This window comes from Amphibalanus amphitrite, unplaced genomic scaffold, assembly GCF_019059575.1.
Source record: "Amphibalanus amphitrite isolate SeventyFive unplaced genomic scaffold, NRLGWU_Aamphi_draft 000863F_arrow, whole genome shotgun sequence".
Taxonomy (NCBI): domain Eukaryota; kingdom Metazoa; phylum Arthropoda; class Thecostraca; order Balanomorpha; family Balanidae; genus Amphibalanus; species Amphibalanus amphitrite.
In genome coordinates this window covers 176,173-203,892 of record NW_024882357.1, presented here as the reverse complement: position 1 = coordinate 203,892, position 27,720 = coordinate 176,173, and the positions used below count along the sequence as shown (strand labels likewise).

Here is a 27,720-nt window from a genome sequence, read left to right as displayed (position 1 = left end):
GACGAAGTTTTACTGTAATGGGCCCAGCCATTGCGGAGTTACTTTATGTGGAACAATTTCGACACCCCTAAGTTGGCACGTGACACGTGCCGTAACATTAACTAAGATGAAGAAAATCGGGCGAAATTCGGAGAAGAAGGAATAAGCCTACCAAATGTGTATGACATGTTGTCAAACTGCTGTATATCAGTGTGAGTAAATGGCCATATAAAAGCTCGTACAAGCCGATGGGACTGGGCGTTTCAATACACACCGTCTTACGCATTTTATTTTCGTTATTACCTAAAGGCTGCTTGACGTTTTTGGCTTTCAAGCATTTAAGACATTTTTTGTCGTCTCAGGTCCAGTAAGATTACCTCCAACTCGTGGGAATATGCACTTCGAGCCAACTAACACACCACACCCACGTGTGTCATAATGCTGAGAGATGGCGTTCACTCGGCTTGCTCCTAACTTACGATAATTTTCTCGCTAGATGGCAGGCCTGATCCCAATGTCGCGGATCCCAATGTTAATTTCCACGAGACGCCAATCCAGTGTTATATCATCCATGGCGACACTAAGGGTTTGTGTGGTGTCTTTAGTTATCGGTAGCGCCCTCAGAATCACCGGCGTAGGGCCCTCAGAGCCACCGGTAAGGGGCCTTTAGAGGCACTGGTGTGGGGCCGTCATGCAGGTGCCGGTGTGGGCGCTCAGAGGTGCTAGTGTGGTTCTGTCAGAGGAGCCTGTGAGGGTCCTCACAGGCTTTGCTGTGGGCCCTCATAGACGCTGGTGTGGAGCCGTTACAGACGGGTGTGGGGCCTTTAGAGCTGCTGATGCGAACCCTCTTCAAGGCGGCAAGGGGTTCTCAGTGACCGGCAAGGGGCCCTTAGGCCGGCAGAAGAAGTCCTGTGGGGTCCTTGGAGACCGGCATCACCAGTGGGTGGCCTTTAGATGCGCAGGTGCTGACTGTTGGGTCCTCACTCCTCAGAGCCGCCGATATAGGACTTTAATAGGCACTGGTGTAGGCACTCAGAGTTGGGGTGTGAAACCCTCAGAGACACCAGTGTGGGCCCTCATAGGCGCCGATGAGGGCCCCCCACAGTTGCCGTTATGAGGTCCTCAGAAAAATAAGTGTGGGACCATCACAGGCGGGAAATGCCCCTAGAACTGGCCCCTTATAGGCCGGTAAGAACTCTCAGAGGCCAGTAATGGGCCTTTGGGGACCACCAAGGGGCCCTTAAAAGCCGCAAGAGGCCCTCAGAAGCCGGTGTGGGGCCCTTATGGACGTCTTAGTGTGGCTATTTAGGGCTCATGAGGTGCTCTAACGAGCCCCATGGGGCCTTCTGAGTGGCCATCGTTAACCCTCAGCGGTCAAATGGCGCCGCAGGACCCCTCGGACCCGAGGGGTCCTTTGAACCTAATGGGGGGGGGGCACGTGTCCCCTTAGCTACGCCACTGTTCAATATGCATCATGTTAGGTATTTTAGGCTCGCCCCCCCCCAACTTGAAAATCGTTCCCGGGCCCCTGGCTGATCAGTAAAAAAATACGTCCATTTGTAACTTTATTTATATAAAATATACAGTTCAGAAGTTCAGACATCGATATGAGATGAGCTCACAGACATCACGTATTTACAAAAAAAAAAAAACATCGAGGGTTGCCAGATGAGTGACGATGATTGGACATCTTACGCGTGTAAACTGTCTTTTATCTTTACCGTTCAAAGCACGCAAAAAGGGATCATGGTTAGCCACACACTCATGGCTCTTCTGAAACCACAAACCACACGAATGGATCAACCGATTATCATAACAACGTATCACAGTGAACAAAAAACACCGACCGCATCAACACTACACCATATCACAGCCTCTTCGGACGGAATGCCGCCCGACAATCGACGAACCGTCGACACACGCACGCATACATAACACCCCAGTAGTGACGTCATTCCACGACATTAAATAATCACCGTTTGTGGCAGGGCACGATGAAGATCGGCGTCCGGCGTGGGTTGACGGACACCCGAGGCAGCGGTAGGGCTAGGGACCGCCACTCGCCGGGCTGCTGGTCCAGCAGCGTGCGACGGTCCCGGTCCGCGCTGGTCCACCGCTGGTCCCGCTGGTCCCGCTGCTGAGACCGGAGTCTAGCTCTGACTGTCAGCACTACACCAGCGCCCAGCACTAGCACCAGCACGGCTAGCGCTGCCAGCAGAGCGGGTAGCCGGCTGATTGCTGGGCTAGGTCCCTTCGACTTCGCCGAGTTGTCGGCTGATCTAACGGAGGAGATATTCTCTGAACTCTGTGTCATGGAGACGAGAAGCAGCGACGCAGACGCTAGCGGCGTAGGTGTTCGGTCAGGAACTATCACTTGTCTGCCGGCAGAGTCTCCATCGTGGCGGGTCACCTCCACAGAAGCAGCTGAAGGCACCAACTGTGCGGGCGTCTTGTGGCTTCTATCCATGAGAGGTGCTACGCGAGCGAAAGCCGGGATCTCCATTTCTGAATATGCTTTCGCACTAGATTTTGAAGGTATTTCGACGGGTTTCTCTGTCGGAAGTGCTCGACCATCGTCGATAGAGACTTCATCGTCGATGGAGAGTTCTGCAGGTGTTTTGTAATTATCTGGTTGGATAGTCTTACTCTGATTCGTATCTATTCGCAGAGGCTGGCTGGCTCCGCCGTCGCAGAAAACCTGAAACAGCAGAAGATAAATATTAATGTCGGAGAGCTTCATGCATTATAATACACCACACCAACTGCTTCAAATTTCCGATTCAATGAGCTATCATATAAATTTAGCGAGATGTCCGACTATCAGGAATCCCAAGAAGTGGAATTTTATCGGAGAACAATACTGGAACCGCCGAGACTGGACGCACCCCGACACTGACACATCCTGATCCCACATTAGCACACAATGAGAGCCCGCCCACTGGGACTGACTGATCTCGGGGATCCTGAGCAGCCGGGCCGGATATCGGACCATTAGGACACGTCAGGCTGGACACCAGAACCATTACATCGGCACCACACCCCAAAACTATAATCGGATTAGAACCTCTTCGTATAGCATAATGTAAACGGGAGCAGGATTAGCAGGAACGCAGATGACGAAACGAACTCTATCCTCAGGAGTGTCTTCTTAGGAACTCGTACAAACAAGCGCGGGTCATTTTTGTCAAACTGTTTGCCTTTTATTAAACAGAACGATATGCACTTACGATCATATACCCGTAAGTCGTATAAATGTGAACTGCATTTTTTTCCAAATAACATTAACTGGCATCGGCGCGGCGGCGATCGTCTCACCTGGACAAGGTACTGTTGGTCGGGCCAGAGCGGCAGGGACGCCGCCGTCTCCTCAGACACCAGGTGACCCCTCAGGCCGCCCGAGAGGAGCTCCCAGGTGACCAGGTATTGGCCGGCGGCGGCGCGGGCCGGCCAGGTGACTGAGGCCGACACCAGAGAGGCGGTGGAGGTCAGGCCGGCGAGACGCGGCCGCCAGACCGTCTGAGGGAGCAGAGAGAACCGAGGTCAGATACAGAGAGGTGGAGGGAAGGTGAGGTCAGATCCAGTGGGGTAAAAGGGAGGGTGAGGTCAGATCCAGTGGTAGGGAGGGAGGATGAGGTCAGATCTAGTGGAGTAGAAGGGAGGGTGAGGTCAGATTCAGTGGGGTAGAAGAAACTGAAAGCATCGTACTACACTGCTAACTAGTCACAGTGGTCAGGCTAACACCATGCTGTGTGGTGAGACTCTGGGACCCGGTGGGATCGGGTGGGACCGGGCGAACCCCGACAGGACCTGACGGGCAGGGCGGGACGGATGGTCGGTCGCTGGTGGGACCCAGTAGGACGGGTGGAACCGGGTGAACCGCGACAGGACCCGACGGGCCGGGAGGGACGGACGGCCGTTGCGGGGCCTTGAGCCGTCCACCCGATGCCTATCGCCAGTCGTGGCGATGCTTATCAAATGAGCGACGGGTGCTCTGGGTGTTCTACGATACCGTCCCGGGAGGATAGGGCTGCCCACAAAAACGCGGCCGGACCACAGTCTGTGTCAACACAGATGTGTGAGAACCCTCAAACACACGACACAACGGCCCGCACAAAAACGGGGTGTTTTACGAAATACGAATTTATGGTGTACCTAGTTTAACTTAAAGGACATAAGCATACCTATTTAAAATAATATGCTAAAAGCCAACGTTATCTACGACATCAATGCAAATTGTGTATTTTTGTTATTTTTGTTATCCGTGTTCATTGTGAATAGCGCGTAGGTATGTATTTTTTAAGCACGTGCAGCTGATAAACAGCAGTGGCTGTTATTCGATCATATGTGCAACATCAGCCACTGCAACAGTGCCTTATACCGCAACATATAAATGATTTTCAGTGAACGCTAAATGTCCGGTGTAGCCGTCTGTTCTATACTCACATCGCCCTCGCGAGACTTGGATCCGGATACCGTCTGATCTGACATGGTCAGCGGTTCGATGACCGGTTGACCTGACTCTGCCTCAGTCTCAGGTGACGTTTGACCTGACCCGGTCGGCAGCTGGTCGCGGTGACCCAGGTAAAACAGACAGGCCTGTTGACACCCCGCCGTCTGTGGATGGAATAAATGGCACGCCATTAGCAAATTATCGTAATAGCAACATAAAAAGAAGCACAAATTCTGACCGGGCACATCCGTATCACTCATGAACAATATCATCCAGCGAGGAGCAAAAGGCTGTGCGAATAAGTAATTGATAAGTTTGCTAGGCGCAGCCACAAAACACAACATTAAAATCTGATTTACCCATGGATTGAGCTAAACACTTGATACTCACGCAGGCCTTGTTCCGTTTGCAATAATCTCTGATGAAGTGATCGCTCTGGAACGCTTGGCAGGCCGCCCAGCACTGAAAAAGGCGGAAAACTGGTCAAAAATATATCGCGATGACAGCCGTTCACTGTTGAAGAAAAGTAAATACCGATGCAATTATCCCAGCTATCACAGCATACCCCATCCACTTACTCATACACCCAGGCCCCACTCAATCACCCATACTCCACCCTACGCGCTCCCATCCATCCATTCACCTAGTTCATCCCGCCCTTACCCATACAACCATCTCAGCCCACGCTCTCACCCAGCTCACCCCACACACTTATCCAGCTCACCCCAGTCCCCAACCACTCACCCGGAGACACTGCTCGGTCCTCAGGCAGCCGCTCCCACCGGCGTCCGGCGTCAGCTGCAACAAAGAAGCGCACTCATTAGTCACCACAGTCGACAAAAAACCAGGTCACAGCGCGGTCGCCTCTCGACCGACCCGCGGTGCTCGGTCGGCCGAGCCCTAATCGCCTCCGCTTCGGTCCACCTGGCGCATAATCACACCGCCGCTTCCGTCGCCGCCGTACCGCCCCTTTGAAGTGCCGATCGCCACCCTTCTAATTATAACGCCATCACCGCACCCCCGTGACAGAGCCGTGCATGTGGAGTGCCCGTGCTAATGGTACGCTCCGTAACCGAGCGCGCCCATTACGGGGGCGATTTTTCGGTAAAAACAGTGATTACGCCGGTGGCGGTGGGCGGCGAGGTAAAGGTAGCGGTGAGGAGGACTGACAGAAGCGCAATGAAGGACGGGTCTGAAAGGGGAGGGTAAAGGGTTCAGTCTCATGGAAAGGAGGGAGGGAAGTGGTTGGGTAACGGTCGCGACACGGGACGTTTAAACGGCGGCGGCGCCACTTTGTGATGGACGGGAGTGGTTTGTCTTTTGGAGAAGCGGCACTCGGAAGCGACGGGGAAAACTAACCAGAGCTTCCACAGTCCAAAGTGAACTATAAAGCTGTTGGACTGGGAAACGGTCGTCTCAGCTCGATGATTTTGGGACAAAATTGAGCCTGAAATGAGGGCATTTGCTAAACATGTGACTTGATAAAAAAGTGAAATTTCTTATCGTTTTTTTATCGCTTTTTATCGCATCGCTTTTTAAACGTTATGTCATTTAAAACAAATCAAATATGAAGAAGAAAAATCAGATATAAACAAGTTAGGGCAAGTTGTCAGGGCCTCGCTGGCTCCTGCCTCGAACTCTTCACCGCGCGGCCGCACCAGAGTCCCTCCCGCAGGCTGCGACATCTCGGCGGTCGCATGGGTCTCGGGGGACCCACGCACGACTGTCGGGCGCGTCTGACATTCCAGCCAAGACCGCAGTCACACGCCGTCACCGCCGCGCCGCCGCACGTCACCGCGCGCCAGATACGACGCGATAGCGCGTGCGGCAAAACAGCGCAGCGGCGCGGCGCGCATTCCGACGCAGTGCGCTGAACTCGGCGCGCTCAGACGACGTGTGACGCGGCGACGAGCGGCGAACGGTACCCGGAGCGACGTGATAAGCCGTCACGTTACAGCGTAACGGCGAGCGGCTCGGCGTGACGGGACGGCCGGAAGAGCTCAGGCGACAAGTCACGGAGTTTCGGCAAAGCTCGTCGTCGGGCTTGGAGTGAGGCTACGGCCATGGCTTAGCCAACAGTGGAAGGAATGGCTCAGTCACAAGTTTTAAGTGACAGAGGCATCCCTGGCTGATGGATGGCGTGCTTTATGAATGGACGGCTCACCTCGTGGGTGTCAATGTGAGACTCGCGCTAGGTCACGTCGGGCCGAGTTCCAGCGATTCACGACGGCACACGCCGCTCTGAATTCTGATTCGGTATTGGCCGGCTTATCAAACCCCGCCAGGGCCGCTGCTGCTGTCAGCTCTGTGTCCCCATCGGATGACATCTGAGCCTCCCAGATGGCACATTTGGGGTCGGTCTCGGTCCCGTGTCGGTCACCTCAGGGCTGTCCGACTGCAGTGGCGCGCCACCAGCGAAGGGTCAATCCCCGCGTGCTCTAACGGCCCGTTTCTGTGCAGCCAACCCTTTTACCGGGCGGCCGTTTCCCCGTATCGATCATCTGGATCTGGCTGACGAATGGGGCCGATGGTATCGCGCCGCGCGCCACATGAGAGCAGTGTGTGGGCACGGTGACCCGCCGGGACGCATGGGCTCGGCGCGGGCGGCTCGGCGGCTCCCGACCCCGCGCCGGCTCCCGCGGAGAGCCTGCAGAGGTTCCACACAGCAGCTTCTGCATTTATTCGAATTAAAAAAGAAGGCATAGTTTCAATGTCCATAGCTTTGGCTATGCAGACGGTTTAATTACTAAAGTCGCAGCTGACCCTAGAACGATCCTTATCGTGATATTCGATTATAATTTAAATCGTAAGAGCTCCATTTGTATAGTTCGATTATCTTCCAGATATGCTTGTTTGAATTTGTAATAAAACGATCGACTTTCAAATTTCAAAAATAAGTTTACCGTGACTTTCATTGACATTACATACATACGCTTGACATAATATTAATTTTTGGACGAGGAAAAGTATGACTGACTAAAATGCGTTCATATACAGGTGCAATGTGCTTAAATAAAGCTAGCTTACTAAATATATCTAACTTAGGTAAATGCAAAGAACCCTGTTCTGAAATGCATCTCTCCGCCAGAGGGTCGAATGGTGCTCCCATGCACAATGCACATGTTCCATGAACCCATAAGTATCCTCTTTGATCCAGTATTCCCGCTACCGATGCATGTGTGAAGCCCAGTCACAATCGCCATGCAGCGTCATTCCCATCTGCCAACTGTCGCATATAAATTCGCAGCTGCCGGACGCCACTACCTTCACATCACCCGGCTTAAGGAGAGTGACGCGCGGTTCATCGGCAGTAGCTTAGATCACAGTGCACACTGCTCGCTGCACTGTGCACCATTGCACATCCTCGGCACGCTGCACGGTCGTCGGTCACAGTGGGCGGCCGACCGGAACCGACCGCTTCCGGTGCACCGGCGCCGGTTCCGGAACGGTTCCCACGCCGGCCAACAAAACGGAACCTCGCGGCACGCGGGATGGGCTTGCTCGTAAGAAACAGCGGGCAGTCGAAGGGTTCCACAGGTGGGGTGAGCATTGGCTAAGCTCATGCTCGAGATGTGTAATTTTGATTTACGGTCTGACTTTCGGATCAATAGGAGCTCAACAAAAACATACTTTTGAATTGTGCTTCAAAATAGCATTCGTTTATTTCAGAACTTTGAAATGTGCTTTATGCTATATTTATTTATCACGTTTGTTATAAAATTTACCGAAAAATCCAGAACAAGGTAGCTTCAAAAGTCAATACATTTATACACACCAAATGCATTTAATACTGGCGTTAGCTTGATACGTAGCTCGTGAGCGAACCAACGCATAGTGACAATAGAAGTCAACAAGCTCCGTAGTCCGTACCCCTCCGTCCAGTCGGGCTTACCTCGGCAATGCAGTGTTTCCGGCACTTATCCACATACACCCGGCTCTTGTCGATCGTCACCTTCGCCGTCGCCACCAGCGTGCCAGCCAGCAGCAAAACGGCGAGTAACACCATCAGGCCCCTCCCGGTACGAGCCATCACTCAACACCCGGGTGTATCACTCGGCGAGCACACCACGCGCGGTCTGCCGAACGACGCAGCGTGACTCGTCCGCACCGTACGGCGATCGGCGCCCGACTGAACCGGCGTGACGGGCGGAGCCGGTGCCGGGCTGACTTCTGTGCGGTCTCGGCTCCCCGGCGCTAAATGGGATCTACGGGATCTACAGACGGGACCTGCAAACGGACTGGGGATCTACGCATGGGATGGGATCTACTTTAGGTATGTAGGGGAAATGGGGATTGGGGGATGTATGTAGGCGTACGTGCGGGATTTGCGAGCGGGATGGGATATACCTGAATATTCGATAGTCGTACGGATGATTGTTACTAGAGGTGGCAAAAGATGAAAATTTTGGGAACCAGACTCGAACCAGACCCGGCTGGACATTTCTGGAACCAGTCGGACCCGGTCTTAGTTGGAATCGGAACCGTTTGGACGGCCGTTCCCCTAAAGTCAATTAATACAAACTACACTACTTGTAGGTGTCATTAGTTGCATCGTGTAAAACAGCCTATTTCCCACTGGGAATACTCGTGAGCTACTGTGTGCAAAGAAACATTCACTTCACTCACTTCATATTTTGCAATAATGTGTAGTGAGCAAGATGTAATACATTTTTGCACATAGTTTATGGTAGTTGATGGTAGGACCCGGTTGGACCCGTCACAAAATTTCCAGGAACCGGTCTGGACCCATATGGGTCCAGACTGTTTCTTTGGACCGGGTCCTCGGGTCCACATTTTGCCACCTCTAATTGTTACCGCATATGTGTGAGGTTCATATAATGCACTAATCGAACGGTACAAAAAATCTATCGATAGATCTATCAATATCAGGTCATGTAGGTAGGTACTGTGCCACCGGACTTCTCCAAAGCGACAATAAAAAACGATAAAACTGCGAAGGAAGGCCTGCTCAATCGAGTGACCTACACACCGTCTACGGTAGGTATATCAAGGCGAATATACCTACGCCATTTACGTCGATTTGTGAAGGATTGTCACAACCAAGGTCACAACTCACAGTCGAAATAATGTGAGTGATCATTTTAACCAAGGCCATACCTATAGGCTATAACCTTACTTTTGTGACCTCTTCTAGTGTCTTCACTCTTCAGCAATGACCTGAACAAAAAAATGACCGTAATAATTCTGAAAGATTTTATGGCTAGCTATTGATTTTCTGCCGTCTTTCTAGCTTCATTAGGTTTTGTGATAAGCCGTAGGGGAAGGAGGGTGAATTGCGCCACCTTAAGGAAAAACGCTAATTGTAAGAAAACCGCTGGAGATATAAGCATGCACTGGTAACCATTTCAAAGAGGAAGTCATTGGCTACGATTTAAAAGCCTCCCGAGCAATTAAGAATGTTTCGTTTGCTTCTGACAGCTGCTTTTTCAGAAACATGCAAAAGGGCGCATTTGCCAACAACTGCTGTAAATTGCGCCAGGGGGATAGCGCAATTAGAACCCAATTGCGCCCTATACTTTAACATGGCTAAGTGAATGAGACGGAATGCATACACCCCGGCAGTTTAATGTCATTGCGGCTTACTTTAACCCTCGCAAGACCAGGCCATTTCTCATAACACGAACGACCAGGGGGGAGGGGGGGGTTGTTACGACCCCCCCCTGGCGTTTCGAAACGGAAGGTCGTAGAGCTTAGCGGAAAAAACCAAGGGATTGCTCTCAACGAGATCTCGCGATTGGTGGTATATTTTTTGGTCCTAGGTCAACATTTGACCTACTTATGACCGGTCAAAGGTCAAATTTTCGGAAAAATAGACTTTTTTCAACTTTCGGTGGCGATTGCGGCAAAACGGTGGGCGATATCGACTTGAAACCTTCAGTATCGTGTTCCTTGATCACTTTTCTATCGTTTGGTATGTATTTCGTTTCCCTAGCTCTAAAAATGGCGCGTTGGGAGCGCCGGAAGTCGGCAAGGTCACAGTCGGCGGCAGAAATTCGAAAAATCAAAATTTAAATTTTTGAAATCTGATTGTATTTTTGGATTTGGGAGGTCCATTTGCTCCCTATAGAAGCTAATATTGCTGCATATTCCCATTGAGGTGACAAGAATTAGCAAAATAGTGGTTCGGGCGCTTTTCAAAAATAGTACCGGACGCTGTTCCTCTTGTGACGTCATAGCTCCGTGACCTGACCTGACCCGGTCAAATTTCTTATACCATATGATAGCCAATACTTGCCCCAACATGCATGGGAAGTTTCATCACGATCCATCAACCGATGTCCGTACCACCGGCAGGAAACCTCGGGCGTTGGCACTCAGTTTGTGAAAATCCGGCCGGAGGCTGTACCTCTTATGACGTCATAACTCCGTGACCTGACGTGACCCGATCAATTTTTTTTCGGCAAAAGATGCGCAAAGGTTGCCCCAGAGGGTATTGAAAATTTCAGCCCGCTACGACAAGCCGTTTAGCGTGCACTTCGAAAAAACCTCAGGGGGGGGGGGGGTTGATACAACCCCCCCCCCCTAGGCGTTCTACAGGGTTCTGTAGGGTTAATGTTCATAATGTTATTCATGCTGGTTAAATAATAAATGTAGGTGTAGATCGCGATGTTTTTTTTTTGCCCAGGTAGATAACTTTTCATGTGTCCGTACGCTTGTAAAAGTGCAACGAAAACGTTTACTGTAACCGACTAGATATGTGAACGGATGCGCCTATACGGTTACATTTTCAATCGTTTCTCTCAAAATTAATGATTTTTATCGTTTCGACAGCTTTATGACATCAGTTTTTACTTTTTTATCATAGCTGTCATCTCTCACGCCTGAGTCCATGTTGAAAATGTCGTATTTTGTCAATTACACCACAAGTTCGTGGCCTAAATGGCAGCTGCATTATAAGTTTGACGAGAGAAATAATTTGCGGACCGAAGACAGCGGGTTGCTCCCCTGCCTGACATCAAACTCCTTCTTTATTGCAATCAGTTAATGTTGCATTCATACCGTCGTGATAAAATAGCTACACCATTATTCTATTTGCGCCCCCCTGGCGCAATTGCCATGGGCGCAATTAAAATTGAGGTACTTTTAAACAAAAGCGTAGAAGTTATCATAAAGATGTTGAAGGAAGTTGACTGTTTCAGTGAAATATAATGAAAAAAGGGGTTTTCTGTCTAAATATCACTCTGAAAATCACACGAATATCACAAATTTTTATAGCCAACGGTTCAAAATACTGCAAAAAAGCTAAGAAAACGCCGTAACATCTTTGATGGCGTAATGAGTCTTGCTGATTGGCTTCATCGGAGAGCTTGGGCCATACAAGGAGCTATCCAGTGGGGAAAATAATGTTTTCGAACACAAAATTCAAAACATGCCATTGAATTCGTGGGAATGTTGGTGGGCGCAATTGGTTAGGAGGGCGCAATACACCCACTTTCCCCTACCTATAGTGTGGCCAAATACCCCCCCCCCCCCCCCAATGCGAAGTCGGCTGAGACCCATTACCAGAATACAGACTATAAAAAAGGATTCCTACCTCAGGGTCTCCTGACCCCATTTGTCACCGGCCTGACCAAAGACCTCAGAATTGGGTAAGTTAGTCGTCACGTCTTATAATGGCGCATGCATTTTTCCGAGAAACTCAATCAAGGGCGAAACCACGGGGAGTCGCATCCCCTTCGGCTAAGGCTGATGTAGAAACTAAACTGAAGTGATAGGTCCCACATAGGCAACACAATCATTTGTGCGATGCTCTGACCACTCGCGTCCTTATGTCCATTAACCCGCGCACCGACGGGGGTCCGCGCCAACTTCGTACCGACGGGGGGGGGGGGCGGATGACCGCCCCCCCCCTGAGATCTCGAGAACGGAGCAAGATAGCGACAAGCGGTAAACGGCATCGGATACGCACGGTCATGTTCTACAATTTTTACTAAGGTCATTTTCAGGTCAGGTCAAAGATGACGTCACAGGGGTCAAAAAAGTCAAAATGGCGGCGCTAGATATGGAGAGAGTTTTTCTCGAATAACTTTCGAATATGTCAAGATAGGAACAAACTAAGGGCATCATCGTGATCCTCTCGTCAATCCGCATCGAATGATATATATGTTGACCTCGAAAGGTCAAGGTCAAAGGTTGACCTCAGGTCACGTGACCTCGAGGTCATCATGTATATCATTCGATGCGTCTTGACGATCTGAACACAATGAGACCATCCGCGCGGCTGTATCTTGTTCCTGTACGGAGTTATTGGCCAAAAACCTTTGGTGACCTTTGATGACGTCACATGACCTTACAGCTGCCCAACAGCAAAACAGGCCTCAAGGTAGTGAAGGTTGATCGTATATGAAGTCATGTGTGGTATATGGGGCCATTCCGACCCGTTTTAGTAGTAAAAACAGGGAGTTGATTTTTCCCCATTGACTTATAATGGGGAGCTCGCGAAATTGACCTGACCTTAGGTCACCGATATCAAAATTCCGAGATATACAAATTGTAGCTACTAATGACCTAATAACATCCTGCGACTTTCAAAGGCCTCCGACATCTACTGTAGCTCTGGCACGGTGACAAAGTTGCAAAAAAGTGACTTGAGGTTGGGTCATTCATAGTGACCTGGTGACCTGACCTTAAAAGTTAGGAGGTTCAAACTTGCACACCATGTGTAAAATTGATGGGGGAATAGTCATACCAAATTTCGCGGCGCTACGCGCCGCGGTTTTCCCGCTATTCGCGAAAAACCTCAGGGGGGGGGGGGCGGATATCCGCCCCCCCGTCGGTGCGCGGGTTAAATGTAAGTTAGCAATATTCGAACTAAACTAACTTTTGGTAAGAGCGAGTTGAGCTCTCTCCTCCTGCAGGTAGGGTAGGAATACTCAAGAAGCAAGCTAAGTATGGTCACTACCTCATCGCAGCTCAAAGGTGCCCGATATCAAGGCCCGATATGAATGTTATCGAATGTCGCTTTCAGCCTTTCAGCACGTTACATCTGTGGGCTGTGGCTGGGCTGGATCGTTACAGTGTGGCTGGAGCGGCAGTCGGCAGTCGGCACCTTGGACTTAGTCCAGTTGCTCTTCATTTGTCTAGGTGGCGCTAGTGCAGTTTGTAGGTGGCGGCGGTGGCGGTAAGTGTCAATCCTCTAGGCAACAACTGCTGGCAAGAATCAGAATCGCCTCGTTTTATTCTCGCTGTCTAGACTCTAGAGGTATGGTATATGCCGTTTAGTATTCTCGCTGTCTATGTGTATGTAGTCTCTCGTCTGTGGTGAGGTCAAGGTGGGGATTAGGGACGAATTAGGATTGGGGTTGCATTTTTTGTGCATTTCGATTTGTCCTCTGTGCTATTGCGATGAAATGACCATTTTGATGTTATAGCCAAGCCAAGCTAAGAATATTGATATTAAACTAAATATGAAAATTGACAATATTGTCTACTTCTGAATCTAGGTTTTGATATTCTACCTCATCTGTTTGCCTTTGATTTTATTTTTAAAGTCAAATTGTAAGGAAGATTGTGTAGGTCTTTAAGTGCATCAAGTGTAGGTGAGAAGGCTGGATATTTTTGCTTTTGTTTGAATGTCTTGTGACGTTTATATCAAACTCAAGCTCTGTTGGACAATGGATAGTTGCTGATTTATGCCCAGTTTTTTATGCTCATCTCAATCTAATTTGATGGTAAATTGTAACAATCAAATTTACAGTTTTCATACCTACATTTTGCAATTTGCATGCAATATTCCTTCTGTGGCCTGTTCATCTTATCATCTTGTTCTATGGATTTCTATTTTCTGCATTGCTCTGTATGCCATTTTCCTTACCCTGTGAATGCGCTCACATGTGTCTTTCTTCGTACCCTGGGCCTGTGCTCCCAAGTCCCATGTGTCATTCTCCTTATTCTGTGCCCTTTGTGTTCCTTACCTGACTGCTCATTCTGTGCTCCCCATGCCTATATCATTCTCCTGTCTTGAAGTTCCCCAGGTGCTAATTTCCTGACCATGTGCCCTCTATGTCAATGTACAACTTTTTCTGATCCTGTAGCTAGCTTTCCTTGTGTCACACTCCTGACTCTGTGATCTCCATGTATCATTTTTCTCCCCATTTGTTCCTAACTTCTTATTGCCCTCTCTATGTGTTATTCTCCATTTCTGTGCTCTGTATGTGCCTTTCTTTATCCTGTACTTGAGCCTAACAGCTGACATGCCCTCAATGTGTAATTTTCCTTATTCTCTGTACTCCCCAGTCCCCATGTATTATTTTTTCTGATCCCGGGCTTCCCATATCATTCTTCCAATCCTGTGTTCTCTCCTTCTGTGATTTCATTAGCCATGTGCTCTCCTGCCATTAACAATCTGCCCCTGTGCTAAATGACACATTGCCTGCCTTGTGCCATTTTTTATGATTCTGTGCTCTCCATGTACCATCTTTTCAAGCTCCAGTGTCCTTTTTCATTCTCCTGGGACATTTCTAAGCCATTTCTTTGATCCATGTGCTCCCCATGTGTCATTCTGACCCTGAGACCCATGTGCCATTATTCTATGATAGGTGCCTACTGGCTTGAGTGTAGCACTTCCTCATGTATTTGCCATTCTAGTCTAGTCATCCATGTGTCATTTTTCTGTCTCTGTGCTTCCATGGAATGTCAGGTGTGAGCATTCTCTTGACACAAGTGCACTTATGGTCAAAGAGCCAAAAGGTCAGCTGGAGTGTGACCTGTGACCTGACTTCTAAGCTCAAGGGATGAAGTTCTTGGACCTTGTCCAGGGCAGATTGAAGTTTGACTAGAGGCTTGGTGACGATCTGAAGCAATAACACAGTCAGCAGCCGGTTACATCAGAGTTGTGTCCATGCCGGCAGTCTCGGAGGGGCGGCGGTCGGGCATGTCGAGTCTTCAGGAGGAGGAGTCCGGCTCAAACAAGGACTGTCTGGCGTGCCGGCTGAGCAGCGGAGGCGTCATCAGCCTGGCCTCGCTGTACGTGGCCTACCAGGGCCTGAAGCGGCCGCGGCCCGTCGAGCGCTCCCTGATGATGGCTGCCGCCGGAGGTGAGCGACCTGGCGCCGGAGGTCGGTATGGCTGGAGTGTGTAGGACACTGTAGAGCCAACTGAGAGGGTTGGAGCGATCGGCTCAGTAGCTAGCATTTGTAAGATGAGCTTCAATTTCCTCAAGCTCTCTGGTTTATGTTCTACGAACATTTTTCGTGAGGGACACTTCGTGTTTCGAAAAAAAATGACATTCGATGGCATTCATAGTTCACACCAGTTCACTGTGACTGAGAGCGAGTCTGTGACTTAATTAGTTGCTTCATTTATTTCTACGATTGTTCGCTGGCTACGATGCATTGTTTCGAAAACGTCAATTGCCTATTTTCATATCATTAAATCGTTAGCGATCTTTGTCTCTTCAAGAATGGCAACCATTGGCAACCTGAAAGTGCGGTTCACTTGTTGCATCGCTTACCACCGTCGTACGATGATTACGAGCGAGCGAGCGCAGCGAGCGAAGCGAAGTCTTTTCAATATAACGGAAAAATCTCAGTATGAGCGGTCCGGCCCGGCCTGTAACGCTTTTGAGAGGCTTATATCTCAGCAACCGCTGGACCGAATGGCCTGCGGTCTTTTTGCTGGGTAGCCCCATCCCTTCTACCCCGTAATTGACTACTTTTGATACATCTCAGTGACCGCCGTGGCACGTGCCACGTGAAAAGTCAAGGGTGTTCAAGCAGTTTTGCAAAAGTAATGCTTTTGAGAGGCCCATATCTCAGCAGCGGCTTGAGCGATTGTCTTGCGGTCATTTTTATAGGGTAGCTGCATCCCTTCTACCAAAGGTCGGATACTCTTCATCTATGTGAGTGACCCCCACTGCACGTGCAAAATACAACAATAAGAGGTGCCAAATTTGTTCCCATTTCAGTAACTCGGTAATTACTGGGGCGATTTCGCTGAAACTTGGCATACAGGTAGGCACCCACCAGGCAATGCATTCCCATGTGTTGCGGTTAGGGTGCTACTGCACGTGCGCACGTGCAGGGGGCGTTTCCAGATCTCGAGAACGGCTGGGCCGATTGCGCTCAAATTTGGTACACGGTTGGGAACCGGTTAGTAGGGTGCCGTGCAAAAGTCATTTTGGACCCCGTTTGCACGTGCGCACGTGCAGAATGCCGCTTCCAGATCTCAGGAGCGGCTGGGCCGATTGCGTTCAAATTTGGTACACCGCTAGCGACCGGTTAGAAGGGTGCTTTGCACAAGCCCGTTGGAAGTACCCTCTCGCCCTTCTGCACGTGCAGGGCTCACTATCTCGCTCGCTCGTTCTTCGCCCAAAAGGCGTTTTACTGGTAGATAATAATGGGTAATAAGGCGTCTTTTTCTTTTTCAGTGATTTGCGGACTTGGAGTGGCGAGAATGCTGGACCTCCCTCCGTTTGGCCAGAAGAAGCGTCAATAGTCAATCTTAAGCAGTAACAAACACTGACAGGTAAAGTCTAACCACCTATTGTATCGGTTTGTAATTGCGATAAATTTTCTCATAATTGCTACATTGTAAGCATTTTGTTATGATGTTACCGATGTTACCTTTTGCCTTTTAGTGCGTTTGTTTCTCTACTTAGTAAAGTGCAAGCGTTCATTTGGCACCGGCAACATACCTAATCCGGTCAGCGTACTCACATATCAACTCTCGGTCTATGTTCGCATGAATGCGTTATATGTATTTTTTCTTGTAATTACGTTTTCGTAATTCTTAGTGGTGTCTCGGTTATCGATGCATCATGCAGCATGGATACCGGGTTAACGATCCATTCCGTTTCAGCTGTGGTGTTCAGCCATGAAGTCCCTGGAGGCCTACATAGTAGAGGACCACAACGAGGCGCTGGAGTGGATCTACCGTGAGATCGGCGCCAAGCGGCTGCCGGTGCACGGCTCCACACTGCTCCACTTCGACTCTCACCCGGACCTGCTGCTGCCTACCGACCTCGGCGCCGAAGAAGCCACCTGCCGGGAGGCCCTGCTGCCGCGGCTCAGTATCGGCGACTGGATCCTGCCGGCCGTATTCGCCGGCCACCTGGGGGACGTGCTGTGGGTACGGCCGCCGTGGGCGCCCCAGCTTCCCGAGGGCGAGCTGCGCTGTACCATCGGGGAGACAGCCGACGGCCTGGTGCGGCTCGACTGCCGCCACCCGTACTTTGTCTCAGAGCTGCTCTACGCGCCCGCAGAGGAGCTGAGAAACACTCGGACGTTCAGTATAGTGGTGGTGACGCTAGGTGAGGACACGAGCACGGCCAAAGCGGTGGCTGAGCTGGCGCCACGACTCCGCGATACACCGTACATCCTTGATATCGATCTGGACTTCTTTTCCACGCACGACCCGTTCCGTGCCATGCTACCGAAGGCCGATATGCACGGACGCTTACAAAAACTATTCGCGTTCGAGGTGAGCGACGACGTCACGTCGGCGCAGGAGTCCCGGCGGGCGCTCCTCACCGAGGCGAAGGCGGTGTTTGACCATCTGGACCGGGTCGGCAGTCTGGAGGGGTTCACCGGGCCGTCGCCAGAGACAGAGCTGATGCATGGTCTGCGGGAGCTGGCGGCGGCCGTGGGGGAGCACTACACACACGAGGAGGTGGACTGGCAGCTGGTGTACGACGCGGCGTGCACGTTCGACACGTGCGGTCTGCCGCATCACGTGTCTACCGACCAGCAGGTGGAGAGCTCCGTGGAACAGGTCAGTGGTGGTGACGGGGGGAGGGGGAGCGAAGACGGGCGAGGATGGCCAATGGACAGTAAATAAACTGCCGCTTTGAGGAAGCATTAATGCAAAGTGATATCTCCCTATTTGATTGCAAGGTAATTTAGCTTTTTAAGATAGTGACTAGCAATCGACGGTCGACGCACGTCAATTACGGTGTATTATCAACTGTCTGCGATAGAAGAACCCGGTCCTCGTAAAGCTAAAAGCAATTATCTCATAATTCATACGGATCGATTTTGCAGCTTTCGTTCTTAATTTTACCATGTGCCTCTGACTGCCCGTCCCTAGTCCACGCCTCTGACCGTGTACCCTTTCCCTCAGGTCACAGAGTTCCTGTCGGCGCTGCCGGAGCCGGGCTGTGTGACGATCGCCCGGTCCAGTCTGGACGATTTCTGCCCGCCGGACCAAGTAGAGGACATCCAGCAGAGCATGCTCGACCGACTGACCTCGCTCTACCCCAGACTCAGGGTGAACGTGAAGTATGAATTGGACGACGAGCCAGACCCAGGCGGTGAAGCGTCGTAGGGTTCAGGGAACTCGCCACATTGGGATGTGATGTGATGGGTTTAGGTGCTGTGATAGCGCGCGAGTGGGTTTTGTATGGTCCGATTTATACGCGTCCGCTTTGTCAGTCATTGGCATGGACTGTATTTACCTGAATAAATGTAACCTCTATTGTGAAGTGATGAGTATGTAATTACAGCGGTACGAACTTACCCCGCTGCAGACGACAGTGAAGGAGAGGAGTATTCAACACGCTTGCGTCATTTTTGTACTATAGTGATGGCGTCAACCCTTGCAAATTAGAATTTTGGTATGGACACAGTTCGGTAAGTCTCACTTAGTTTGCACGGGTCGCTTGAAAAAAAGTTCGAGCACCGAGGGCAATATATAGGGGATGACGGCAGTTGTGCCCAGTGCGAGAATGGGTGTACGCATTGAGAGTGTACATACTGGCCGCGATTGGTTCGTACACATCTGAGTGCACTACCTGAACGACGTAAAAGCACTTTAGAAATTGAAACATGGTTATGGAATGCATTTGAAAATGACAAACATGACACAGCATAATATTGACTATGGACGAATCGTGTGCAAATGGCGAGACACTGAACTGAACGGAACGAAGGCACAGTTATGATCACATTGAACACGTCCATTGCTGCATTTTCAGCTATTGGAGGCATGGTTAGCTCTGGGAGCACCAAACGTTAGCAAAGCCGCGGTTCGGTCGTGCAATAACAAAACAAGCAAGCAGAATCAACGATCAACTTTTACACACTAAAACACTTTCACGAGCCCTTGAGCGCTAGCATTAGGCTAGAAAATTCAATCACAGACGATGAAACGCCCCAGCACGCGTGGAATCAATTAGTAAGCTATTTCTCTTTCTTCTTCCGTTCCCCATCGGCGCCCCCTTTGCCGCTCGGCTGTTCGGACAAATGTCGCGTATTCATCCACACCACAATGGCGCACAGCACGGCCATGTAAGCGGTGAGCACGGCCAGGGCGGTGGCGTCAGACGCCTCTATCGTCCGGGTGGCCAGATTGACGCCCCCGGTGGCCAGATTGGCCAGACAGAACATGGCGAGGCCCTTGTCGCCAGAGGCGGCCATTAGACTGGGCACGCGCTGGGCGGTGCCGGCGGGGATGACACCCAGCGCCTGCAGTAGGGTGATGATCAGGTCCACCAGCAGGTACACTGAGCTGATACCGAGCACCTGGGCGGCGCACGCCACGATGTAGGTGCCGTTGGCCAACCGGCGTGAGATCCTGTACGGACCGGCGTCCATACAGGCCGAGAGGCGCCACAGGCCGGCCGCCACCAGAAACAGCGAGACGCAGCAGCCGAGCCAGCGCAGCCAGCCGGCGCGCGGCCGGCGCAGGTACGTCCCCAGTGCCACACCCAGCAGGTACAGCGCAACATACCCGGGCAGCGACACAAACGCCTCCCGATTGGCCTCGATCAGAGACCCGTCCCGCGGGCCCTCGGCGGTGATCCATTTCTCAGCGCCGGCGTCCAGCACCGTCTGCTGCAGGACTGCCACCAGCACTGCCAGCACGGCGCTCAGACTCGCCGGCAGCACCACCAGCCATAGCGGCGCCACCAGCTTCACCATGGCCAGCGTGAAGAAGAAGTTCCAGTGCACGCCGTACTCTGAGACGTGCTCGTGGTATCCGGAGAGTTTCACCAGCGTCAGTCGGCCGGCGCCGAGCGCGGCGAGACCGAGAGCCGCGCGCACCGAGCGCCAGTAGTCCGCCAGACGTGCCGCCAGCGGCCGCCGCCGGCCGGCCGGCGCGCGCGACTCGGGCGACGTGAGGCCGTGGAACGCCGCGAAGTAGCCGACGGCCACGTCCATCAGGCCGGCGCCGTACGTCTCCGCCTTGGCCAGCCGGCGCGGGAAGACGCGGTAGTCCACGGCGAGGATGCAGAGCGCCGTGGCCAGGTGCAGGTGCGCGCGCGCGTTGGTGACGCACGGCAGACGCGGAGTGGCCACGGAGGCGCGGCGCAGGGCGGCCGTGAGAGACCCGGCGAGCGGCCGGCGGGAGGCGCAGGCCAGAGCCGACAGCGCCGCCAGGGCGGCCAGGAAGGAGCACAGGCTGAGCGCGTGGTCGGCCAGGAGCGTGACGGAGCCGATCAGCGGCAGCACCAGGATGCTGAACTCCAGCAGAGCTGAAAGAAACGCGAACAGGGGGTTACACATTCAGCAGGGCTGAGGAAAGCACAAACCAGCGGTCAAACTTCAGCAGTACTGACGTTAAAGCGAACAGGGAATCAAACCTCGACAAATGGTGTGAAAGTTATTGTGCCCTACTGACCTCTCAGTCGTGCGGCTGTTCTTTCGGGCAGTTTTCTCGTCGGTAAATACAGATTCGGCCACAGCAGGGGAAGGAGAGTGGCCACCGCCAGGGTCGATAGCGGCAGCTGCATCAGCAGTGATGCGATGTCCAAGAACGTCGTGCCGGGAAGGTTGCTGATGAACTGCACATGCTTCTCCTCATAGGTTGACATGATTTTATTCTGTTGATGATGATGCAATGTGTATCAATGGGTCAAATGCTCCAAAATCTAGAAAAAAAGAATCATTGGATGATACCGGGCAGATAATCACCATGAGAAATCACAATCATAGGTAATCATGCCAAAAGTGTCTTACGCATTCCAGTGCATTCCAAGGTTTTCTTAGCTATGCATTAACATGTGCACTGTGCAGTTACATGTAAGTTTCCCAGAGCTGTGCTCTATAGAGCTGCCTGCTCCCACAGGGGAAAGAACGATGGATGGCATATGCCTGAAGGTCTGGGTCTGCCATATTATTAGACACGACTTATAGCTTTTGAGCATACAGATCAGACACTGTTGACTGTTGAGTATTGCTAGTGTTACTTGACAGTAACCCATCTTCAATACACTGTAGGTGCTAGTTTATAAGCCCCAAGTTTGAGAAACTCATTAGATGCTGTGCTGTCAACATTCTGTGAAGTGTGATGACTGATGTGGCTTTAAAAAGATGCTTGGCTATAAAAATCTGCCAATTTTCAATTGAAACATAACATAAAAATTTAATAACCTCAATAAACATGAGGGATTCTTCATTCTCATCTTGATCTCACTTACCTGATCTAGCATTTGAATGTCAATCAATGCTCTAACAATGAAAACCCTTAACCATAGCTGGGTCAATTCAATGTTATTACTAAGCATTAAATCCATTGACAAAATGTATACTGATAAGTAAAGTGAGCAGTGAAATCTGCAAAGCAGTGAGAAAGCAGTGGTACAGGGACCCGCAGTTGCTTCTGTACACACTAGTATTTCAGCGTATTCTTGGCCTGTGACACCGTTGGAGGCGAATTGGGAAATGATTGTGTGCTTATTAAAACCACCTTCTGAAGGGCTTTAAACTGATGTGCTGCTCTCCTAATTCAGTGAACTTTTTATGGCTATATCAGCAAAACATTGTTTTCAGCGCTTTTTCCTGCCCCATTCCTTCTGAAACCTGGAACCGCTTATTCCATTTACTCCTGCCATCTGACGATGGTCGTGCTGACTACTAGTTCCGGCGCTAGTTACTGCTCCAGTTTTGCACCCGGCACAAACTCAGGCGGCACCGGGCCGTGACTCGACCATGGGGAGGGTCAGACCGAGCCGACTGCCTGGGGCGCGGTTAGATCGGACGCCCTGCTGGGGAAGGGGACGGGAGTGAGGGGGAGTGGAGGAGGTGGTCACGTGGTCCGTCCAAGCTCGCAGACGACCTGACGTGTCCTGCGCCCAGCCATGTTCCGTGATCCAAAATGGCACGAGAGCTGTAGAATGTCTGGAGGAGACGCTTCGAAAGCGAACTTCAGCAGCACTAATTTACCATATTCTGTGGAGATAAATTAATATTATGTTAATGCAGAAAAAATTGTATGCCCAAGCTGTATAAGCTGTATCTTTTTAAAAGTTGTATATAGAATTATTTTAGGGACTTATAGGTTTCGTATACACAGTGAATTGTGTTACAATAAGCCGTTTCCCTGTTATGGTTACTGACTGAAGAGTTATCCTTTTTTCTCACAGGGAATGACAATACAATAACAATATAACAATACGAATAAAACCAGACGTTTCGCACAAAAAAGTGCCTCCGTCAGTGGCAAGAAATGAGTAATTAGGCATACATGTTTTCTTTCGATAACATCGATGAAGTAGTTATCTTTATTTTTTAAAGATATATTTTCAGCAGTTTTTTAAGCACATCATGGAAGCTTATAAACATTTGTGTATTTTATCGGCAACCCGGCTGGCCAGACCGAGACGGTGCCGCATTTAGTTCTCATCGATGTTAAACCTATACACTTATTTTTCTCCACTGACGAAGGCACGTTGTTGTCCGAAACGTTTGGTTTTATTCGCATTGTTTTTTATATTGTCATTGTCCGTGAGAAAAACATACTCATATGGACTGGTCTCAGTTCATATAGAAATTGTTGCACATTCATCAACACAGATAAAATGAATATTAGCCCTCACCACACATGTAAGTAGAGGTAAGCAGACCGCGCCCGCTGTTTTACACCAATAAATCGCGGCAAAGCGAAGGATTGCGACGATTCTTTGGTGCCCTGGAGTTAATCAATTTTACAACTTCCCGGAAAATTAAATAGCCCTTATCATTTTTGCATCTTGTCTGAGAATTTTAAATCCCTGAACCAAATTACCTTTAACCTGTGATTATTTTTCTCAAGATCATGTCAGGCCAGAATAGCAATTGAAAGTCAGCGCACATCTTCTGTGTGTTTCCATAGTCGTTTCGTGATTAGCAACGTGACAACATGTGAAATATACTATCTAATGTTTGTCTCATTAATTGTTGTGGGTGCCAAGGTCACGTGAAACTCAGGAAGGTCATTTACTTGAAATGATCTCGAAATTTACACCTTTTTACTGTGGTTTTTAGGAAGTGTTGGTTTGAAATTTAGCACCCATTTTAGCATTTGAAAACTAGGCATACTTAAGTATCAGTTATAGTGCCTATGCAATATGTTGCCAGGCTGTAAGTGCTGGTTAACATTATATATAGCCGGCAGAACGCCTAATGGGTAATCTGGCGTGACCCGTCCTACCCCAAATGCTTTGATACATCATCTTTGATCAAAGCAAGTGCAAATTCGGAGTCAGAAGCAAGCCAAGTCCCAGCAAACTTCACTTGTAGAAATTCTAGCAGGACCCAAATTTCCGTGCTTTTGGGTTATTAACCTGATCTGGGAGGTCAACCAGTGACCTAGGATCTCAGCATTGACCAGGACATAAAAAGAATTGGCTTTTTCTCGTCAGCGATGACCAGAACCCTCAAATCATCAGATTTCTCTCGTCACGAGCAGCACGCTCTTTTTTATTTTCAGCGAAGCTCTGGCTCTTTTTATCAAGGGCCGAATGGCTGAGGGTTTCTACGCCCCTCCGCTACATGTAAGACGCTGAAAAGAAATGCCTAAATAGGTGAGGGTTAAATATCGATTGCTTTTTAAGTGCCGAAGCCCGAAACACTTTGATTTACTTCGATAGCAGTTTTTAAGACCAACGAGCTCGAATAATATAACTTCTTGAACAATGTAAGCAACACATAAAATGAATCGTGAGAGAAGCGGCTCAGGATTAATTGAACTATGAGACACTTAATAAAAAACGCCATAGATTAGAAACTGCACCTAACTTGCACTGGTTTTTAAACCTTTTCGTTGCAGACTGGTAGATTAAATTTTAGGATTGATTTCAGCTGATGCTCAAATGGAGCTATTCATTCGTTCATACATGCGACCATCCAATTCCATTCATAAAAGAAGCCAGTGACAAAATTGTTCATTCTAGATAAGTGTGAAATAAAAGCTCAATAAAAGTTTAATGATACGGCAAATTTGACAGCTTTTATAATGAACAGACAAATAACTAACGAATCAAGGTTGCGAGCCCCAAATAGGGGAGAGTGAGGTATAGATGAGCCAAGGGGCAAGTTTAGCCACCCCATGTTTCTCAGCTCCTCTGGCGCTGATTGACTTGAGCTTCCATGTGCCGTTCGCTTACGATGCTGTAGTCTTTCACGTGAGACGGCAACGTTCTCACGCTCAGCACCCGGTAACATGTGGTATCGCCCCTGATAACTAAGACATGTTTTGCCTTTAAAATGAGATGGTTGTTATCTGCGGTGCATGGTTATTTTCCTTAGCGGGTGTCATTAATCGAAAATGGCCACGGGTGGGGCAAGATGAGGCATTTTCACCTGGGGGAAGATGAGCCGGATAAGCCATTGTTGTCTCCGCTGTCGAAAACCAAACTGAGCTGCGCTTGTATCTGCTGAATAAAAATGGTAGGAAATTGTTTTTCTTTGTTGATAACACAAGTTGTAAGTGATTTGCAGATTATCTGAAGGATAAAATGATTTCTTTCGTGATAGAAAACTTGACGAGCTATTGGAAGGCTTAAAACAGTCACTTTTTGATGGAGGAAAAAAACTTTGCCATAAGTATGTATGTCATGGAGTAAATAAAAGAGCCCACTCTTCGCCGCGCCCGGGAAAAGAAGAGGCTCGCTTTTTCCTTCCATGCTCAACTTTCCCCACGACGTGTCTCAACTTACCCCGCCCATGGTGTAAGATGAGTAACGTGCAAGATGATTTTTGACGTAGCCTTTCAGTACAAAAATAAGCGGTATGAAACATTTCTGGCCACCATTACATGGGCAATGACCAGTCTGTCCGTCCAACTCGTAAACGCAGAAAAATGATCAGTAAGTTAGCCTGTAGCTTACGAAAAACAAAAGCGGCTCAATTTACCTCATTCTTCCCTACGTTACACAATTGAGGGCATTTTTTTAGGCCATCACAGTGTTTGTCAACAATAGTTGTTTTGTTTGGGGGGCTGGGGAGGGTGGTTACTGGCTCATAAACTGCCCCCCCCCCCAAATAAAAGAAAACGAAACCGATCATCCGCGAAAAGAACTATTGAGCTCGAACCAAGGTGACGAATCGATTTATAGGTATGCAGGATGACTAACGATGCCACTTTTTGACTTCTTGTGTCAAATAAATTCCATCATCTGGATAGCACGTCAACATGCTATTTGACATTTTACAACAAACGTATACTATTTGGCGCGACTAGCCTCATAAACGTTCTGAAACTAAAACCGTTTCTTCGCAATTAACTTGGACCAAGTTATCCCAGCTTATGCACGACAAAAATAAAATAATGCTTCAGGATCACTGGCCTGAATTCGAATGCTTAAAGTTTACTCAAAACCGGTGTGGCTGAGGCACTCTTCGCTACATCTCGTGACGGCCACCATTGTGTTTCATTTTTCGGTAAGCTATAAGTTAATAAGGAAAGGATTGGTGAGTGGGTTGAAAATAGCCCCCCTCCACCCCCCCCCTCCTTCTTCTGGAAACATAAGTAATCGAAAGATCTGGCGATGGTTTATCCACCTCCTCTGCCGCCGCGCTGCGAGGCCTCGATTCGTTCGGTATGTGGCTTCCTGAGCGGTCCTCCCCGGAGGCAAGGTGAAAGGTCATGGCCTGTATCAGAAATTTATACGTTGCTGAATATGTTTTATAGTTCTTCCAAGGCCTTGCACACCGTTTTATTATATCAGATAAACATTGCACTTTCTTGTCAATCAATACATTTAAAGAAAACTTGATCATAATCTTATACTGCGGCAATTGTAGTTCTGCTTACGGTTGCCTCTTTATGATACGGGCCACCACCACCTCCACTGCGCTGGAGCTCAGGCGTTCTACCCCTCCCCGCTACGGACCGGCCCTCGGGCTAGGTGTGTTAGTACTGAGCGCAAACCTGTAGTAGTCACGTGACTTTCATTCACGTAGCGGGAACGGAAGCAATAGGCGATACCAAGGACGGGCTCTGGGGAGGCAGCCGGCGCGGAAAAATAGCACGATTGTAGTTTTGGAAGAATATCTGTTGCGGTAAGAGGAATTATACAAAACATACGTGCTAGGAGCAAACATGTGTTATTCCTCCATACTTTGCGCTACATTTCCTTTCTCCAATGGCCAGCACTTAGCAAATAATAGCGCAATTCTAAATTGGTAATATATGTGTACAGTAGCAACTGCGGGTCCCTGTACCTACCCAAGAAAAACTGACAAAAAGACAAGAGCCATTTCAACCTTGACACGTTCAGTTTGAGTTTCACCAAGACAGGGTATGTGGTTTATGAGCCTGTGGTACTGGTGTGAGCAAATTTCAAATATAAAACAACAATCTACACTATACCCATGGACTGTGCTGATGTCCACAGTTCAGGACTTATTAATAAAGAATCAAGATACTAGATAGCCTTATCACTATAGCCTCGATCAAGGCCCATATGCCTTGATATCAGGACAGGACAAGGATAGGTTGAGAGTGAGATTTAGATAGGGCTCCCTGGGCCCTGATAATCCAATATCAAACTGAAAACAAGGCCTTGACCTGACTTGGCCTTGACCAAACATAGGCATGGTCAGGTATGGTATAGCCACCCATTACCCAATATGAGATGACCAAACCTTGACCAAACCTGCAACTCAACTTACTTGTGGTTACTTGTGGTGTAGGACGTATAGCCTCGTTGGGCCCAGAACGTCCAGTTGAATTGTCGTTCCTCGTAAAGTCGTTCCTTCACGTCTTGTGACTTGATGTAGCCTGCAACTCAAGGATGAAGTCAACCAGACCAGCAAGTCACCAGTATCTTATCTTCCATCAGTATCAAATAAGTAATACAAACAAATCAGCAACATGCACTACCTTCACTCAATATACACTGTGCCCTAACAGGGTATATAGAACAACGTGCACTACCAATGTAGGTGCATCTCACCACAGTGTATATAAATAGTGCATCACACTCCACAGTGCATCTCACCTCACAGTGCATCTCACAGGCCCTGTATTTAGGGCCTTGCATCTCACAATCCAATAATTTCTTCTCTCAGTCATCAACCCAAAGTGAAGGAAGTTGTATATCATTTGCTACTGCTGACTCACCACAATTG

At 49.4% G+C, this 27,720-nt stretch overlaps 3 protein-coding genes across 11 annotated transcripts; 1 reads left to right on the top strand and 2 right to left on the bottom strand.

The window, feature by feature from the left end:
- Nucleotides 1–1,531: 1,531 nt before the first annotated feature.
- On the bottom strand, nucleotides 1,532–8,562 carry LOC122367316. The gene is made up of 6 exons (XM_043340325.1): nucleotides 8,322–8,562; nucleotides 5,174–5,227; nucleotides 4,820–4,891; nucleotides 4,423–4,593; nucleotides 3,295–3,495; nucleotides 1,532–2,677 (listed from the first exon to the last, which is right to left on the bottom strand). The coding sequence occupies exons 1-6, from the start codon at nucleotides 8,457–8,459 to the stop codon at nucleotides 1,952–1,954; spliced, it is 1,362 nt and encodes a 453-aa protein (XP_043196260.1). The 5' UTR covers nucleotides 8,460–8,562; the 3' UTR covers nucleotides 1,532–1,951.
- Nucleotides 8,563–13,466: 4,904 nt separating this feature from the next.
- Nucleotides 13,467–18,869, top strand: LOC122367324 (UPF0489 protein C5orf22 homolog). 7 transcript variants are annotated; one of them, XM_043340354.1, is made up of 5 exons: nucleotides 13,467–13,571; nucleotides 15,301–15,486; nucleotides 16,818–16,915; nucleotides 17,249–18,160; nucleotides 18,509–18,869. In XM_043340354.1, the coding sequence occupies exons 4-5, from the start codon at nucleotides 17,264–17,266 to the stop codon at nucleotides 18,710–18,712; spliced, it is 1,101 nt and encodes a 366-aa protein (XP_043196289.1). In that variant the 5' UTR covers nucleotides 13,467–13,571; nucleotides 15,301–15,486; nucleotides 16,818–16,915; nucleotides 17,249–17,263; the 3' UTR covers nucleotides 18,713–18,869. The 7 variants fall into 7 exon arrangements, with proteins under 7 accessions (XP_043196289.1, XP_043196294.1, XP_043196292.1 ...); XM_043340359.1 differs by having other exon boundaries at nucleotides 13,548–13,652; XM_043340357.1 differs by lacking the exon at nucleotides 13,467–13,571 and adding an exon at nucleotides 13,665–13,722.
- A 341-nt stretch (nucleotides 18,870–19,210) lies between these two features.
- Nucleotides 19,211–27,689, bottom strand: LOC122367321 (phosphatidylinositol-glycan biosynthesis class W protein-like). 3 transcript variants are annotated; one of them, XM_043340336.1, is made up of 4 exons: nucleotides 27,591–27,689; nucleotides 27,262–27,370; nucleotides 21,008–21,257; nucleotides 19,211–20,861 (listed from the first exon to the last, which is right to left on the bottom strand). In XM_043340336.1, the coding sequence occupies exons 3-4, from the start codon at nucleotides 21,198–21,200 to the stop codon at nucleotides 19,567–19,569; spliced, it is 1,488 nt and encodes a 495-aa protein (XP_043196271.1). In that variant the 5' UTR covers nucleotides 21,201–21,257; nucleotides 27,262–27,370; nucleotides 27,591–27,689; the 3' UTR covers nucleotides 19,211–19,566. The 3 variants fall into 3 exon arrangements, with proteins under 3 accessions (XP_043196271.1, XP_043196272.1, XP_043196269.1); XM_043340337.1 differs by having other exon boundaries at nucleotides 21,008–21,209; XM_043340334.1 differs by lacking the exons at nucleotides 27,262–27,370; nucleotides 27,591–27,689 and adding an exon at nucleotides 21,807–21,840 and having other exon boundaries at nucleotides 21,008–21,209.
- Nucleotides 27,690–27,720: the final 31 nt, after the last annotated feature.